Here is a 16351-nt window from a genome sequence, read left to right as displayed (position 1 = left end):
GTACTAGAGCAGAACCGCCAGAACGCCTATTGTTCAATCCCCCGGCTCCCCTCTCCAATTCCAGCTGCTATTTATCGACTCGAAGAAGCCTGAAGGCGAGCTATTTTGGAGCTTTTCAACAATGCAGGAGGTTATTATAGCAATATAGAAATGCAAGGATTAATATTTATTCAGATTTTATATATATATATATATATATATATATATATATATATATATATATATATTATATATATATATATATATATATATATATATATATATATATATATATATATTATAAGATAGTATTTAAGATATGTCAAAGCTGTGCCGAGCGCTTTGTTGGCGCGTCTTTTGAATGGCTCTTTAAATTTTAAATTGCCCGTGGTCACCGGTTCTTTGTTCAATCATTGAAACATGGCTGCCAGACGGTTCAGATTTGCCGCAATAAAATCGATCTTTTAACCTGTTTATTTGCTTCTAATTAAAAATGTGAAATCGTTTATGCTCTTCCCTCTAATTTGACAAAGTTGATGGCTTTTGAGCTGCGTGGATGTGTTTGTTATGGTCCTTGAAATATGGCGATTTTTCTTTACAAGTGCTCAATTGCTTTGTATCGTTCTTCACCTAACTTGTATCCTGTGTGCAATCGCAACACAAAATGAGTCGAATTTTGTGCCAGATAATATGGCTTCCTCTTGGGCAATACGAATTCCGTTTAAAGATGGAATAAACGATGAAAGTCTTCGCAATATGGCTATGAAAATAGCTCAGGAAACTGGCCTATCTTTTCATGGACAGATCGGAGGATTACGTGGACATTTTCTACTTGTACACGATACGTTTTATGGCAGAGACAGTTCGCATATTGGCTCTGATGTTTTGCACAAAATAACAGAGCAACTACAGAAGCATCCTGAAGTAGAATGGTCGATTAGGGAGAAGATTATACGTAGATACAAGAGAAGTTTGAGGTTTAAAGATCAATATTTTCCAAGCCAGTGGCATTTGGTAAGTTTGGAGCTCTTTGTACGAGCTTAGTTGGCTAAGATGGCTTAGATAGCAATGATCATCAGTCATCATCTCATAGACATTTAGATATATTAAATCACTGACCAAAGACCAAGAGAAGTTTGATATACAGATCTTTTTATTCTGTGCTGACAGCCAGCCATATTGAGAACATGTACTGCACCATTAGGTTACAGGGCTAAGTATAAAAAGGTCTTTATTCTGGATTTTTAATTTTGTAGAATAATTTGCAATATCTTGGGCATGACATTAATGTAACAACTGTTTGGGAAAGAAACATAACTGGTCATGGTGTGGTTGTTGCAATAGTGGATGATGGTAGGTTACCTGGAGTTGCCACTGGTATAAAGAAATTAAAATAAATAATAAACAGTGAACCAGCGACAATTAAATTCTGGCTATCTTGTTACATGTTGCTAAGGGGTATTCTTGTACAAAACACTTATCACTGCAATTAACTAACATTTTCATAGGTGTTGAATGGACAAATCCAGATATCTTTGAGAATTATGTAAGTTCTGAATGTATTTGACTGTGCAATAGACGATTGAAAAATTATGTTTTATTGATGGGGAAGTTTTTGGCCTCTAAAGGTTGTAGAATGATAGCCTAGACATCTAATCAAAAGAGTGAATAGTTAAAGTTGGATAATTTTCATTTATGCAATGCAAATTGTATTTTCTTTCAGTCGTCCGAAGGGAGCTGGGACCTCAATTCTAATGACCCAGATCCAACCCCGCGGGCCGATGATGTGGGACTGAACCACCATGGTACAAGATGTGCGGGTGAAATAGCTGCAGTGGCTAACACGTTCTGTGCCGTAGGAGTGGCATATGGAGCCAAGGTGTCAGGTATGTATATACCCATGATTCACCCTAGGAATTCAACCATTCCTGAGTCTTGCCTTATCACAATCCACTAAATATTTAAGGTGTCCGGATCCTTGACGGTCCGATGACGGACAGCCTTGAGGCCATGGCATTTAACATGAAAGACCAAATCAATGATATTTACAGCTGCAGGTATTATATTTTCCTGTCTATCACATTCTTTAAAGTGTTTCTAGATGTGGTGTTTTATGATAAACTTAGACATTTATTTCTTTAGTTGGGGTCCTGATGACAATGGCAAGACTGTAGATGGACCACATCAACTGGCACAGGTGGAATATACTGGATGCTTTCTTTTCAAAGTTTGCCTGTTGAATGGCACCTCAGGTCTACTTTGCTTGATCAGTTTCATCCTTTTCCTTCTTGCAGGCTGCTCTTGCTCATGGTGTCCGAGATGGCCGTGGTGGACTGGGGAGTATTTACGTGGTGGCTTCTGGGAATGGTGGGAATTATAAGGATAACTGTAACTTTGATGGATATGCAAATTCTATCTTCACTGTAACAATAGGTAGGGATATGAATCTGTTCATCTGTTTTTTGTCTTCTTGAAGCAACACTTAGCCTTTCAGGAAATGAGTTTCTATAAGGGGATTTTTTTATCAAAGTAGTTTCGGAATTTCGCAGTTAGTGTACTTGGAATATTGATCTTGTGTTGTTCAAAACAACAGGGGCTGTTGATGAGTCGGGTAAAATGCCTTACTACGCTGAAAACTGTGCCTCCATGCTGGCTGTCACTTACAGCAGTGGACAAACGCCGTTGAGAAATATTGTAAGTCTTTAAGTTTCATTTGACATTTTCACTTCCTTTTTGGCGTTTTCCAAGGTGCAAGTTAATTGAGAATTTTAGGTCGAATCCCTTAAATGAGACGAATTTTGTCATTTTCGACATAATGTTTAATGTTTAAATGTTCACCGTCTTAGAAATTAAATATACCCGCAAAAATCTATACCAAATCCCCATACGTAGGTTACCACTGACTGGAGAATGGGCTCGGGAACTGGATGTACAAATAGGCATACTGGAACTTCCGCTGCGGCCCCGTTGGCAGCCGGGATGCTTGCTTTGGCACTCCAAACAAGATGGTGTTTATCTTGGCGAGATATTCAACATTTGATAGTTTATTCATCTGTCCAGGTGAGTCTGCGCATTATTCAAGGCCCAAGATAATTTTTTTTCTATGAACACCTCGAAGACCATGTTACATTTCAGTGATTTCACTTTCAATTATATCTCACTCTCCTAATGTGTAAATCCCCTATAGTGTAAATAACATGACGTAACGCGTGAGGCAGAATAAGATTGAGGCACTTTAATTAAGGTTCGGAAACTCACGGTTCAAAAATTCACCAAAACTTGAATTTCAGCATGATGTTGATCCTCTGGACTACACTACAAACGGTGCTGGTTTTCACCACAGTCATAAATATGGGTTTGGCTTAATGGACTCGTGGCGTCTGGTGAACCTAGCAAAAGTATGTGTACTTTGCCAGATTCTTAATTATACAGTTTTGCGACTTTTTGGGTGGTGAACAAATTTAGTTGTATTTTTAGTTGAATTTAGTTTACTAATTATATTCAGGTTTGGACGTCAGTTCCCTGGATGGTGTCATGGTCTACACCCGTTGTTCAGGTGAACAAATATATACCAAGAAGCAGTAGCCAGTTGATTGAAACTTACTATGGTATGTTTATCGACATTCGTACTATACATATATACTGGATTGTGTATACGTACGTAAAATGACATTATTATATTTTCTGTTTTCGTCCCACAGTTCAACAGAGGGACTTGGTCGAATTTTCAAGTTTGGAACATGTTACTTTAACAGTAGGTTGTCTCTATTCTTTTTCAGTGGTGAAGACATTGTTAAAACATTAATGCAATGCGTCTAGATAGGACTGTTTCCACACTGCTTGCCTTTTCAGGTAAATATTGATCACAAGTACCGTGGTAGTGTTTTAATTTCTGTCATATCACCGGCTGGAACAGAATCAAAACTCGCTACAGAAAGACAACAGGACAGGTTTGTAGCATAACCATTTAATTGTCCATCGATACTGCTCGTATGTTGAGGTAGATAAGCTAATTAGCCCAGTCGAGCGGGGTACTGGATCTACTAAATGATTCCAGTCAATAATCGCACAACATCTATGCAATGTTTGGATGAAGAGGAAATGCAATTACACGTGAACTTGCATCACCTTACTTTCGAAGCAAGTCCAAAGGTGCTTACAGGTTCAGTGGCTTATACCTTGCTCCAGTAGAAAACTACTATAAGCCTCGAATCTCCAAAACTACATCATTAATTAACTCTCGTGGTTTGTTGGGTCGACTTTGCTGGATGTCAAGGACGAATGTTAAGTGTTAACAGCTGATGGTCATTGTGCTTTGTTTTTATTTTTCGCAGTTCCGCGGAAGGATTTATCGATTGGACTTTTTCGACCGTGAGATGTTGGGGTGAACAGCCCTATGGTGCGTGGCAAGTGGTCATCATTAACTCAGGTGACTATTATTTATTAACACTTATATTAGCTACCATGAATGTTAATGATGTCAGATACCTACTGTACGTATATCAAAAGTCATCATAAGTGTTTGGATGTTTTTCAGAAAAAAAGCGTTTTTGCACCGGGCCTTCATTAGGGCTACGTTTTGAGTTTGTACATCTGCCTGCGTTGGGGGTTTTCCCCTCACACCTCTCCAGTTTATCGAAGAAGTGACAAGGAGATTAATGACCATCGTTTTATATGGCAAATGTTACGTTTAGGTTTGGACGACAACTCACAAGGCTATGTGAGAAATTGGAGATTGACATTGTATGGTTCGTCTATGACTCCTGTGGAGATCAAGCAGAGAAAATCGTAAGATTTGCTCGTTTGACGAGTTCAGACTTGCTCATACTGCAGTGGGAAGTAATATTATTGTAATTTCTACCACTAGTTTGGCCCGAGATGCGTTTTCTGGTCGATACCTTGCAAGCAACGAGACGGCGTCCTGCATGAAAATCTCCACCTTGAAGGATTACAGTATTTTCAGCGATCGTTTGCTTACGGTTAGTTTATTAATATAATCCACAGCGCATATTAAGAGACTCCGCCTCATAAAATATCGCTACACAATACAGAATTAATCTATCACAGTCGAAGGCCGGTTTGTGATCATATTATACGTAGGTCTATTTATTCCCCTAATTCCCAACCCATCTAGCAGTCTTTTATATATTTTCTTTTAGATATTATTACTGGTCAGCGGCTTCTGCGTGCTTCTAGCGGTATACTACATGTTAGATGTGATTTGCGGCAAAGAAGAAGAGCGGGAAAATGTCAGAGCGGAGATTAGATCACCATCTTCCTCCCCTCACGATGTCTTGACGATGTCACCATGTTTTGATCACAGCGGTGACAATAGTCCAAATTCCTCACTGGAACTTTCCACTCGGCTGAAGGCTGAAGACACTGCAAGATTGAGGTAGGAATAAGGAAACGATCGTCAACATTTTATTGAAATTTTTTGACTGAACTTGCTCAGAATGTAAATACAGTCGAGTGATCTGATATGGCGGAAAGAACTGGGACTAGTTGTCGAAAAAATACCTGTTTCTCAGTGGTGACAGTAACAGATATCAATTTTATTGTAGCCATTTGTTGGAACGTGGTGAATCATTCCGGGAACAGTCATCACGAAGACCTACACCGATTTTGATTGACGAGTTGTCACAAAACAGCGCTAATAACTCTTCATCTCCTAACGAAGTTCAAGCCGAGGGTGCCCGCGATTTTGAGAAACGCCTTCAGTACGCAATGAAGCAAAGCTTGATACTTCAAGGAAAGCAACTGAAAGATATTGAGATTCTACAAGAGCAACTAGGACACGAAGCGTCTGGTGTGTCGAATAGGATTGTTATGCCGAATAAAAAGAACGTCTTTGAAAAAATCCGTAAACCATTGAAAGGGATTCTGAAGAAATCTGTAGCGAGGTATCGTATTCGCTGATTGCTTGCTCGGGATAGCCACGGGTGCTCGATAAGAGTTAATTACAGTAGGGTCGAATATTACTCAATGCTGATTGGCTATAGGTGCGCCACTGATCTACATATAACCATCCTCGTTTCTTATCTTCTATTTTTCCGCATGAGATATGAAAAATTATTTTTATTGATTTTTATTGATTCCCCATGTAAATTGCGTAAGAGCTATTTTGACACAAAAGCCAGCTCACAATTTTTACCAATCATCTTTCTTTTACAGGCAAGCAAAATTACCTTGACTTGGAATTTATGTGCAAACGGTAAGCTCATCAGTTGTATATTCTTTGTAGTATCTTGGTGTCCGCTGCGGCTTGTTATGAAATTCTTCAAAATAAGCTCATGCAGTTTACTTTATTCTACAGTTTTCGCCGTAAAACTGCCGGATTGATTTGGCATTATTATTTACCTAATATTCCTCACGGAAAATCATTCAACGTCGTACAAGCTTCGAGGATTTTGTATTGTGGCACAATACAAAAATTTCAATAGCACGACAGAAAACTAAATCGTTCTACAGTGCCTTTCCAAACGTTGTTATATCCACTGCCTGTGCATTTTAATACTGGTTATTTCTTACCTTAAAACTTAATTAAATACAACAAAAGTTAAAGAACTATTGTATTGTATTGTATTGTATTTTAACAATGCGTATCAAAAGGCAATTAAAATATTTAAATTAGCCTAAAAATTATATAAAATGCATTGATTAGACTACAGTGTATTTTAAGTTTAAATTTCAATATTGGATACATGCATTACTTAACATTAAATTTTCACAAGCGTTGTAATAAACTATAATGTTAAAAAAATTATCAAACGTAAAAGTTCACAAATTCCTTAATCCTTATACTTTTTATTAAGAGTTAAACCGCGAAAAAAACCAAATTAACATTTCGCGTATTGTACATGTCCATTGTTGCTCAAAGTTACGCTAAATTCTCAGAACTAATTAAAGCATTCGTAGAGTAAAGTGCTACTGTATATCATGTACCAAAATTGCAAACGAGCTCAGTCATTTTTAGTTGTTGTAGTCGTTGCTTTCATAGGTAGTGGCAAAAACGACCACTCGCAGTACTATGATCAGGGGTATCATAATCAGACCACACACAATAGCAGCATATGAGAGGTTCCTTGAGCTCTGGGCTGAGGAAACTGCGCCGACATAATCGCCAGACACATAGCGGCTTCTCGACTGCGAAAACAACAGATATAATCTTAGATAAACCTTATTAAGATCGGCTTAGATTACGATAGGATCGAGGCTGGGATTAGGGTAGGACCACAGATCAGTGGGTAGGACTAAGACTGGGATTAAGATTGGGATTAGAGTAGGACTAAGGCTGAGATTAATATTGGGATTAAGGTGGGACTAAAGCTGGGATTGAGATTAAGATTTGAATCGAGGTTGGATTAGATTATAGAATAGCATGTTAAAAAGCATCTTTCATCGCAGTTTTACCTCCGACGACTTCACAATGGCAATTAATCCAATCAGAGGGCAACAACACAAACAAGCGAAGATAGCCAATCCCATTTGATCGTTGACCACAGGAATAACTGTGCTTGTTACGACTTGTGGTTGATTCTATGAGAGTAAAAATGTTACCAGATTTGATTGTGGTATTTCATTGCCAAGCTTTTGAGGCAAAAAAGGTGAAATATTCATTTTACTGCTAGTAGTTCTAGGCTTTCTGCTCCCTGAAGGTTGTGTTGATTGGTTTGTACGTGAAATTAGACAACACTCACTTGTACAACCACTGTTGTGGTATTGTTTGTTTGGGATGAAAACCCAGCAGGTTGCTGAAAATGCCCTTGGGGTGGATAACCCTGTCCTTGGGGAGGATAACCCTGTCCTTGGGGTGGATAACCCTGTCCTTGGGGTGGATAGCCTTGTGGTGGATACCCACTGCCTCCATGATCTTTCTGTGGTGGATAACCAGGGTGCTGTTCTGGAGGATAAGGAGCAGATTGAGGTGGATACTGGTTACCTTGGCTGTATGGTGGCGGTTGTTCCATCCTTTTAGAATGATGATAGCAAATATTAAATCAACAATACCTTTATATATTTCTCGTTCATAAAAAAAGGTTATATTCCACGAATAACACGCAACTTAATTTCGTAAACGAAAAGGAATCTTGGTTATCAAAATGCTAGACGTCATGGATCATTGTAAAAACGAAATATTTCAACAGTTAGAACCAATAATTTTTTGAATTAAGTTTTTATTTGCACATTTTTGTATTTAGCTCGTCATAGAAACTGTACTTTTCTGGAAACTTACAATGCGTGTCCTGCATCACATCGGTAGTATGTTTGCATTTGAAAAAAAATCGAAAATCGAAATCGTATTACCCGATGCAATTTCCTTGCAACTTTTAAGAGATGCAAATTAGTAGAGTTTCCGGGGAGTGAAATAAGCACAAAAGTTTCGTAGTTGCCATTTCTCAAAAGGTGGAATTGGATTGCATGCAAGTTGTATGTAACACGGCCCTTAAGAAGAACGAAAGTTATTACAATTTCTTATTTATTTAGACCTTAGTCATCTTAATGCAAGCAATAAAAATACGCTTTTTATTTCTTTTTTAATTAAACTATTGCTATGAAGATTGCAGGCGGAGTATTTCTACGATGCTTGAAACAAAGAGTTTTTTGGGCACATTCAATACAATTAGCATCAAAAGGTGCAAGTTTTAACAGTAATCGCGTGAAAACACTGAGCGCTTGAATTGGGGCTTTTCAAAGTGTATTTATAACCGTGTTTGGTTGGTGCAGGAGTTGTCGCCATATTTTGTTCCGTGTTAACAAGGGATGAAATATTAATATCTGCATGTCTTGATAATTTAATGCAATATGTAAACAAATACAAACGATGAAGTCTTTCTTACAATCTTTGATATATTAACCATAAGTGTTGAAACTATATTTGTATGTCCTTTTCAATGAAATACCCTGATTCAGGACTAAACTCATATCATTTAAAATAAGGTTTAGGTTCGGGCGCTTCAACGTGATTGTTCATCATGAAATATGATCGTCTCGTATTGAAACTGACGCTTATTAAAAATTGCAACTCTCAAGCACTCTTACTGTCTCCCAATTTAACATGAAGCTAGCGAATACCTTAACTATAGCTTGTTAGGCCAGGGTTGTTAATTTATTCGGCAGTTAGACGTATCAATTTCGGTGCTTATTCCCTAAATTCCTGAGATATCAACTAAGATCTTACATTGCAACAACAATGTACATTACTAAGAAAATAGCGAGAGCTTTTTGTATTATAAGAGTTTTTTCATACAACTAAACTGATGTAAGTCATGATTATATGAAACATTTAATGAACCAAAGTTACCTGACAAAAGATGAACAACTCTTGCTTTACCTTGATTTGATTCGAAAGCTAAAGCGGGCAGTAAAACTAGAACGGGAATCACTCGAGTCTCGACTGAATCGATTCAGAGTTGAGAGTTGAGTTTTTGCTGTAAATCAAATTCCTTTTTTGTATAGACGCTTGGTTTCACTGTTTCAATATGATTTGCAGCGAGTTCTTGTCTGTTATCTTCCCGTTTTACGTTTTTTTTCGCGTTCGATCACCTCGATGATGTTGCGACTTGCAATCAAATATCGTCAGTCGTCACGAGTTTGAGTCTCGACATCCGACACAGTCACACAACATCCGTGAATAATTAAACTTCTTCAAATGCGAAATGACCTCGTGGACAACCGGAAATCGATAGCCTCGTTTTACGTGGGTGCAGATCTTTCATTGTGTTTTCGTTGGAAGGGTGTGTCGCTCTTCTTAGAATTAAGGCAAGGAAACCTTTCACTTACTAACGGATGTGACAGTTGAATTAGCTTCTTTTCAACTAATTTGTTGAACTCAGCTAGTACCCCGATCAGGAAGCTTTTTGTAATAGACACGAATTTTCGGGCGAACATTGTGAATTTTGATTTGCAGTGGTGCATGAAAACACTTGTTTCTAGAGCTTTTTGACTCAAAAACACTCAGTTACCATCCCCTTTAGTCTTTGCATATATTAACATTTATTTGAGAGTTTCAAATATTTTCGATACCTGAGATTTAGTCCACTGATTGGGCTGAATCAGTGAACATTTCAAGAGGTATTGATTATACATATGGCGATCAAAAATTTATTAAACTTTTTAACAAATAGGCATTTCTACTTGGTCATGCAAACAGACAATTAAAACAAATTTAATGCACAGCTTTAGCGCAATTTTATATAATATTATTCTCTTCGATCAGAACTTTGTCCCGTACATAACGTATTCGGCCTGGCTAAACTGTAGACTTCTAATCTACAATGCTTGGATTTAGACGGATGGACAACGGAAGTATGAATCCTACTATTAAATAAAATCCCTTCGTTGAGAAATTTCTTTTCTATTTATTTTGGGCCAAAGTCCGCTACGATCACAAAATTAATAATTATTTCAAAAAAGTGTTCCCATATCGCGGTGCGGCTATTCTACAGGGTCATGCACTGGCCCATATAATCGTGAAAATCATACCACTTATAAAGATGCTTAAGCCTAAAACAATGACTGATATTGCCAGGTTTTTCGCTAATTTTGCTGACGCCATTGCCCCGGCATAGTCTCCAGCCATGTAACGATTTTGTGCCTAAAACCAAAAATTGATTTGGGTTATTCGACGGTCGTTTCCCAGCTCATAGGAAAAAACTTAAAAAATGTTTTTGAAACAAAGCTCTGTGGATCAACATAACCTTCAGAGCAACTGCCTTTAACACTCCAGTCAAACTCAGTTCAGTTAACTGTCCGGTACTTTTGGTAGACGACCTGTCTTTGTATCTCGCCTAGCTTGTGAGCTAACCCAATATGTATCACAATTTTACCTCAGAAGATTTTACGATAGCAAAGATGCCAATTGGCAGGAAAAACAAACAGCTAACCACTGATAAAGCCATGTAAGTCTCCATAACACGACCAATACCAGGTGAAAGTTGCGCGTGCATCTAAAACAAAGAATACAAGTTCATTTTTGCAATCGTTTTAATGAGGATTGAGGAATAGACAATGCACCATCCACTTACTGGAATCAAGGGCGTTGATGGACTATAAGATACTGATGAAGTATTAGTACATCCCACAGATTGCTGAATATTTCTCTGAGGTAGATATTCCTGTCCTCGGGGTTGATACCCCGGATCTTGGAGTGGATGTCTTTGTCCTTGGGGATAATATCTCGGATCCTGAGGTGGATGGTCTTGTTCATGATGTGTGTACCCAGTCGCTTCATAGTCTCTCTGTGCTTGGTTTCCTGCCTCTTGGTTTGCCGAGGGATAGCCTGGATTTTCGGGTGGTTGATGACTGGTGTAAGGAGGTGCTACATTACCAACATATTCTTGTTCGTGGGGATCTTCACTTGCACTGTACTGCGGAGGTTTTTCCATCTTTTACTGTCAGTCAGAAAATGAAGAAATATTCACCGTTTTGAGAGACAGTATGTGAGTATGTAACTCAAAGTATGTGAGTTGCTTCAAAGTTGATTATAACGCATTCATTCTTTCCGCCGAATGCAAAGATCTAAATTGACAGATAATCGCATAATGAAAAAAAATACACAAAGCCTAGCTTTTCGCTTTTAGCACAAACAAGCAAATGTGCTTTGGACGGGTTTCATAGAAACTATTGGTTTTCAAGAATAACACAAATTCTGACCGCAAATTCTTAGAGAGCAAATATCAGTGTGCTTTCATTCACGGAAGTAATATGGTATATGACAACATGACGTGAAAATTTCAATACTTACCTCTTAGAAGATAGCAATGCTGACTAAATTTTAGTCTCTCCGTTCTGGTATATACTATGATCTCTCATGAGACAAATTTGCGACGAACATTTCAAAACCATAAATACAGTATCCTCCTCGATCACTTCACTTTGATTTTATTCTCGGGCCTTGTATATATCCGTGTTATGTCACATGATTCAGGGTAATAATACCCAGAAGGTATATGCAGACTATGTTGACATTGTTGCAAGCGGTCTTAATATATGTTCGATTCTGACCACCCGTTTGATTTATTATTTCAGCTGAATTCGTACATTATGAACTCGACTGAATATAAATCAAGACTGAAGTCAAGAGTTCGATGGATTTATATATCCATGCATTCGAATATGAATATTACATTTCAACTGTGAAAAAAAATACATAAATCCGAGATCGAGTTTACGACCTTACAAAATTATCTCGGCTTCAAAATCAGGCCACTGATCTCGATGTGATTTCGAAAGACAAATATACGTAAAAATTTAGCGAGTGGAATTCATTCAGATGTGTCCACTCGAATTACTACGATAATTATACAAAATGTATATGCTATCAGGCCGCAAATAATGGCCGCAATTGACAGGTTTCTCGCTGATCGTGCTGACGCCATCGCTCCGACATAGTCTCCAGCCATGAAAAGCCTTTGTGCCTTAAAACAAAAAAATGGTGTCTTATACTTAGGACTTGTTCATGTGAGACAAGCCAGCCCGTGGCTTCATGTTTTCATATGAGCCCGTCAAGCGCGAGATTTCGCTTCGTTCACGGATCTACCACTCAATGAGCGTAAGTGAGCTTTCAGAAAACAAGGACCCGATTGTTCGAACTTTGAAAGATGGATAAAGTTAGCCACTGGATAGCGATTATTTCAATCGCTAAAAAATTCTTCACTCTTTGGCATAGCAAAAATTTAACTTCATGACTTTTCAGTAAGTTGAAATAGTTTTTAATAATTATAAATTTGACATTTGCTTTATAGCTCTTTCTAAGATTTTTACGCCGGTTGAAAGAATGACTATCGAGTGAATAATTTTATCCACCTTTCCAACAAGCAACACGTTTACCTCAGACGATTTTACGACAGCAAGAATTCCTATTGCCGGGAAACAAACACAGGCAATGATTGATAAAATCAAATGAGTGTTCACAACAGGTGGAACACCGGTTGCAATTCCCGGTTGCGGATTCTAAAAGAAAGAAGCAACTTCTCAATTCTTGATCAATCGATCATTTTTGTAGAATTCGGTACAGCAATTTCTTTACTATGCACTTACTTGAGTCACGTGTACTGTTGTAGAATTGATATTTTGCGAGGTGTACCCCTGAGTATTAACTTGGTGTTGACATCCCTGCCCTTTGAATTGATATCCCTGTCCTTGCTGTTGATATCCCTGTCCTTGTGGTTGATATCCCTGTCCTTGCGGTTGATAACCCTGTCCTTGTGGTTGATATCCCTGTCCTTGCTGTTGATATCCCTGTCCTTGTGGTTGATAACCCTGTACTTGTGGTTGATAACCCTGTCCTTGCTGTTGATATGCCTGTCCTTGTGGTTGATATCCCTGTCCTTGTGGTTGATAACCCTGTACTTGTGGTTGATATCCCTGTACTTGTGGTTGATATCCCTGTCCTTGTGGTTGATATCCCTGTCCCTGGTTGATATCCCTGTCCTTGCGGTTGATATCCCTGTCCCTGCTGTTGATATCCCTGTCCTTGCGGTTGATATCCCTGTCCTTGCTGTTGATATCCCTGTCCTTGCTGTTGATATCCTTGTCCTTGTGAAGAACTTGCGAAAGATGAAGGTGGAGAGCTTTGTTCTTGTGGTGTATACCCAGTGCTTCCATAATCAGTTTTTTTTAATAGATCCCCAGCCTGTTGTTGTGGGGCATCAGGCGGTAATTGCTGGTAACTGGTGTTAGAAGATGGGGTATATTCTTGATGTGGGGTCTCTTGACTTTCTGGACTGTACGGTGGTGGCTTTTCCATTTCCAGCAAGAAATCGTTGTACGTCTTTCGGGAATCGTCGTTCGTCTTTCGGAAATCGTCGTACGTCTTTCGGAAATCGTTGTACGTCTTTATACTTGCCCTAAGTAATAAATTCTCACTTTGTGATCAAGGTGCGATGATAAGCAATGGGCCATTTCCCTATTAAACTAAAGCCTGAACGAGGGAAATTCGTCGATACTATTTACAAAATGAGTAAAATTGGAAAGTTTGGTGGCGAAATATTGTAAAGTGTAAAGAATATTAGCGAATATTGTAAAATGTGAAGAAATTTCCTGGTTTTAGCATTAAGTTTAATAGGGGAATGGTCATTTATACAATGGTAAATAGATTTATCTCGTGATAAAATACCATATTTGAAGTAAATATGTAAATATAATCCACATTGTGTTGAATACAGCTAGATACAGTATACGTGCCTGTGTATTATTGTATAATTTGACTACATAGAATTAGTCAAATGTATGAACTTTAGGTTGCTTTTATGTACTGCATGAAACAACGTTATACTTCCGTAAGTCTTTACAATTCTTCTTACTTTTGTACAGTGATAAAATTCCGTAAATATAATGATTCCTGAATCCGGTCGTTTCAAAGTGTTTTGAATCGCGGAAGTATTTAATGCACATCATGTTTCAAGAGTCATGCATGTTACCATTCCCAGCTTATTAAACCTAAACATATATTTAAGATTAAGAAACTTACCTCTCTTAGAATAATTTCAGTTTATCCCCCAAGAATATATCCCAACTATATATGAATATCTTCTATCATTCGTCTTTGATTTCAAATTCGGGCTTTGTTATTCGCCCTCATTTTTGAACATGCGTCACATGATTAAAATTGGAACACCGGTAGGTCTTCTTCGTGTATATAAAACCGGAAATCATATTTGTTCATGCATGCACTTGTCGCGATATTCTGTGTCAAGTTGATTTGCTTTTATTTCTCGATTAGTTTGTGATTGCTTTTTTACAGAGCGATTATTGAAAAATATTTATTTTAACACTGATATTTCCTAAGCAGGAATCTTGAATTAAGTTAGAGCAAGTCTACTATTTATAGAATGACGATTATCTTTACATTGCAGTAATTGGGCATTTACATGAGCCCGGTTACCCGAGATTCAACGAAGCGTGAGATGATTTTGAGGTATTGAAATGAGCAGATAACATGATCCTGGCCGTCGAATAATCACCACAAGAATAGCATGTGCTTGTTTGGTGTCATAAAGACTTATTTTAATACCTCAAAGTCCTCTCACGCTTCGTTGAATCTCGGGTAACCGGGCTCATGTAAACAGCCCCTTAACAGTATGAAAATTTAATTATTTTCACGCCTGGCCTAGCTAGGCATTTGTCTATATTTGCCAAGAGAATACCTTCTCCGGTGATCTGCATGGTACAGGGTTAAGTGATGCTTCACTGTGCGGTTATTAATTATTTACATAAAACTGATTATCGTGATGTCGCCTCCCTTCTTCACTCGTCGCAATAATTGACAATAAAATTATACCACTGAGATAGCCGATAAAGCCACAAATAATGGCAACAAGTGCAAGGTATTTTGCCTTTCTTGCTGACGCCACTGCTCCGGCGTAATCCCCAGCCATGTAACGATTTTGTGTCTAATAAAAACGGATTATGGTCATTCAGTGTCGTCGATGTCGATGTTTACTGGGCCAGTGGACAAACATAACCTTTAGGGGAACAGCCTTCTTAAATCTGTCAAACTCAATTACTTGACTGATGTTAGGACTCTAGGCGTCCCACTTAAATGCATGGTATGAAATGTCCTTTTAAGCGAACCCAACATCTTACAGTTTTACCTGAGATGATTTCAAGACAGCAAAGATGCCAACTGGCAGGAAAAAGAAACAGCTAATGATTGATAAAGCCATATGATTGTCCATAATAGGCCAAGCACCTGGTGCAAATTGCGCTTGATTCTGTAACAAAGAATACAACGATCGTTTTAATAGGAATATTGAGGAATGGACCACCGGCCATCCACTTACTTGGATCAAGGGCGTTGATGGACTATAAAGTACTGATGAAGTATTAGTATATTCCACAGATTGCTGAATATTTCTCTGAGGTAGATATTCCTGTCCTCGGGGTTGATACCCCGGATCATGGAGTGGATGTCTTTGTCCTTGGGGGTAATACCTCGGAGGATCCTGAGGTGGATGGTCTTGTTCATGATGTGTGTACCCAGTCGCTCCATAGTCTCTCTGTGCTTGGTTTCCTGCCTCTTGGTTTGCCGAGGGATAGCCTGGATTCTCGGGTGGTTGATGACTGGTGTAAGGAGGTGCTACATTACCAACATATTCTTGTTCGTGGGGATCTTCACTTGGGCTGTACTGCGGAGGTTTTTCCATCTTTTACTGTCAGTCAGAAAATGAAGAAATATTCACCGTTTTGAAAGAGAGTTCTCAAAGTATGTGAGTTGCTTCAAAGTTGATTATAACGCATTCATTCAGTTTCCGCCAAATGCAAAGATCTAAATTGACAGATAATCGCATTATGAAAAAAATACACAAAGCCTAGCTTTTCGCTTTTAGCACAAGCAAGCAAATGTGCTTTGGATGGGTTTCATAGAAAT

General features: G+C 38.3%; 3 protein-coding genes across 10 annotated transcripts in view; 1 reads left to right on the top strand and 2 right to left on the bottom strand.

Annotated features, from left to right (window-relative positions):
• The first annotated feature begins 378 nt into the window (after positions 1 to 378).
• Positions 379 to 16351, top strand: part of LOC114525481 (proprotein convertase subtilisin/kexin type 7-like) — a 30885-nt gene continuing 14912 nt past the window's right edge. Inside the window, exons 1-20 of one of the 5 annotated variants that reach the window (XM_028546851.1) lie at positions 379 to 993; positions 1236 to 1332; positions 1488 to 1525; positions 1703 to 1865; positions 1946 to 2036; positions 2122 to 2176; positions 2274 to 2412; positions 2573 to 2673; positions 2872 to 3039; positions 3270 to 3377; positions 3485 to 3587; positions 3681 to 3733; positions 3832 to 3929; positions 4314 to 4408; positions 4674 to 4767; positions 4847 to 4958; positions 5139 to 5374; positions 5544 to 5882; positions 6154 to 6193; positions 15729 to 15747. In XM_028546851.1, the coding sequence (XP_028402652.1) occupies positions 547 to 993; positions 1236 to 1332; positions 1488 to 1525; positions 1703 to 1865; positions 1946 to 2036; positions 2122 to 2176; positions 2274 to 2412; positions 2573 to 2673; positions 2872 to 3039; positions 3270 to 3377; positions 3485 to 3587; positions 3681 to 3733; positions 3832 to 3929; positions 4314 to 4408; positions 4674 to 4767; positions 4847 to 4958; positions 5139 to 5374; positions 5544 to 5882; positions 6154 to 6172 (2556 nt within the window). In that variant the 5' untranslated portion in view covers positions 379 to 546 and the 3' untranslated portion in view covers positions 6173 to 6193; positions 15729 to 15747. Of the gene's footprint in view, positions 994 to 1235; positions 1333 to 1487; positions 1526 to 1702; positions 1866 to 1945; positions 2037 to 2121; positions 2177 to 2273; positions 2413 to 2572; positions 2674 to 2871; positions 3040 to 3269; positions 3378 to 3484; positions 3588 to 3680; positions 3734 to 3831; positions 3930 to 4313; positions 4409 to 4673; positions 4768 to 4846; positions 4959 to 5138; positions 5375 to 5543; positions 5883 to 6153; positions 6194 to 6295; positions 6566 to 8539; positions 9278 to 15728; positions 15748 to 16351 lie in introns of those variants that run through there. The other 4 variants (XM_028546848.1, XM_028546849.1, XM_028546847.1 and 1 more) reach the window with 4 other exon arrangements.
• Positions 6636 to 9569, bottom strand: LOC114525485. 2 transcript variants are annotated; one of them, XM_028546858.1, is made up of 4 exons: positions 9314 to 9569; positions 7680 to 7950; positions 7393 to 7518; positions 6636 to 7125 (listed from the first exon to the last, which is right to left on the bottom strand). In XM_028546858.1, the coding sequence occupies exons 2-4, from the start codon at positions 7947 to 7949 to the stop codon at positions 6952 to 6954; spliced, it is 570 nt and encodes a 189-aa protein (XP_028402659.1). In that variant the 5' UTR covers position 7950; positions 9314 to 9569; the 3' UTR covers positions 6636 to 6951. The 2 variants fall into 2 exon arrangements, with proteins under 2 accessions (XP_028402659.1, XP_028402658.1); XM_028546857.1 differs by having other exon boundaries at positions 9284 to 9567.
• LOC114525483 lies at positions 9709 to 12927 on the bottom strand. Of its 3 annotated transcripts, none has more exons than XM_028546853.1 (5): positions 12811 to 12927; positions 11726 to 12398; positions 11007 to 11499; positions 10809 to 10928; positions 9709 to 10576 (listed from the first exon to the last, which is right to left on the bottom strand). In XM_028546853.1, the coding sequence occupies exons 3-5, from the start codon at positions 11364 to 11366 to the stop codon at positions 10430 to 10432; spliced, it is 627 nt and encodes a 208-aa protein (XP_028402654.1). In that variant the 5' UTR covers positions 11367 to 11499; positions 11726 to 12398; positions 12811 to 12927; the 3' UTR covers positions 9709 to 10429. The 3 variants fall into 3 exon arrangements, with proteins under 3 accessions (XP_028402654.1, XP_028402656.1, XP_028402655.1); XM_028546855.1 differs by having other exon boundaries at positions 10866 to 10928; XM_028546854.1 differs by having other exon boundaries at positions 11007 to 11372.

Source organism: Dendronephthya gigantea, unplaced genomic scaffold (assembly GCF_004324835.1).
Source record: "Dendronephthya gigantea isolate DGI-Jeju-01 unplaced genomic scaffold, DenGig_1.0 000034F, whole genome shotgun sequence".
NCBI classification, from domain to species: Eukaryota; Metazoa; Cnidaria; class Anthozoa; order Malacalcyonacea; family Nephtheidae; genus Dendronephthya; species Dendronephthya gigantea.
Note: the sequence above shows the minus strand (reverse complement) of the source record. Positions and strands in the feature narration are given on the sequence as shown.

Coding starts and splice junctions, on each gene's coding strand:
- LOC114525483 (XM_028546853.1), bottom strand. CDS start 11,366: ATGGAAAAACCTCCGCAGTACAGTGCAAGTGAAGATCCCCACGAACAA. Junction 10,929..11,006: donor CATCAACGCCCTTGATTCCA/GTAAGTGGATGG, acceptor TCTTTGTTTTAG/ATGCACGCGCAACTTTCACC. Junction 10,577..10,808: donor CTATCGTAAAATCTTCTGAG/GTAAAATTGTGA, acceptor TTTTGGTTTTAG/GCACAAAATCGTTACATGGC.
- LOC114525485 (XM_028546858.1), bottom strand. CDS start 7,949: ATGGAACAACCGCCACCATACAGCCAAGGTAACCAGTATCCACCTCAA. Junction 7,519..7,679: donor CCACAACAGTGGTTGTACAA/GTGAGTGTTGTC, acceptor TTACTCTCATAG/AATCAACCACAAGTCGTAAC. Junction 7,126..7,392: donor CCATTGTGAAGTCGTCGGAG/GTAAAACTGCGA, acceptor TTGTTTTCGCAG/TCGAGAAGCCGCTATGTGTC.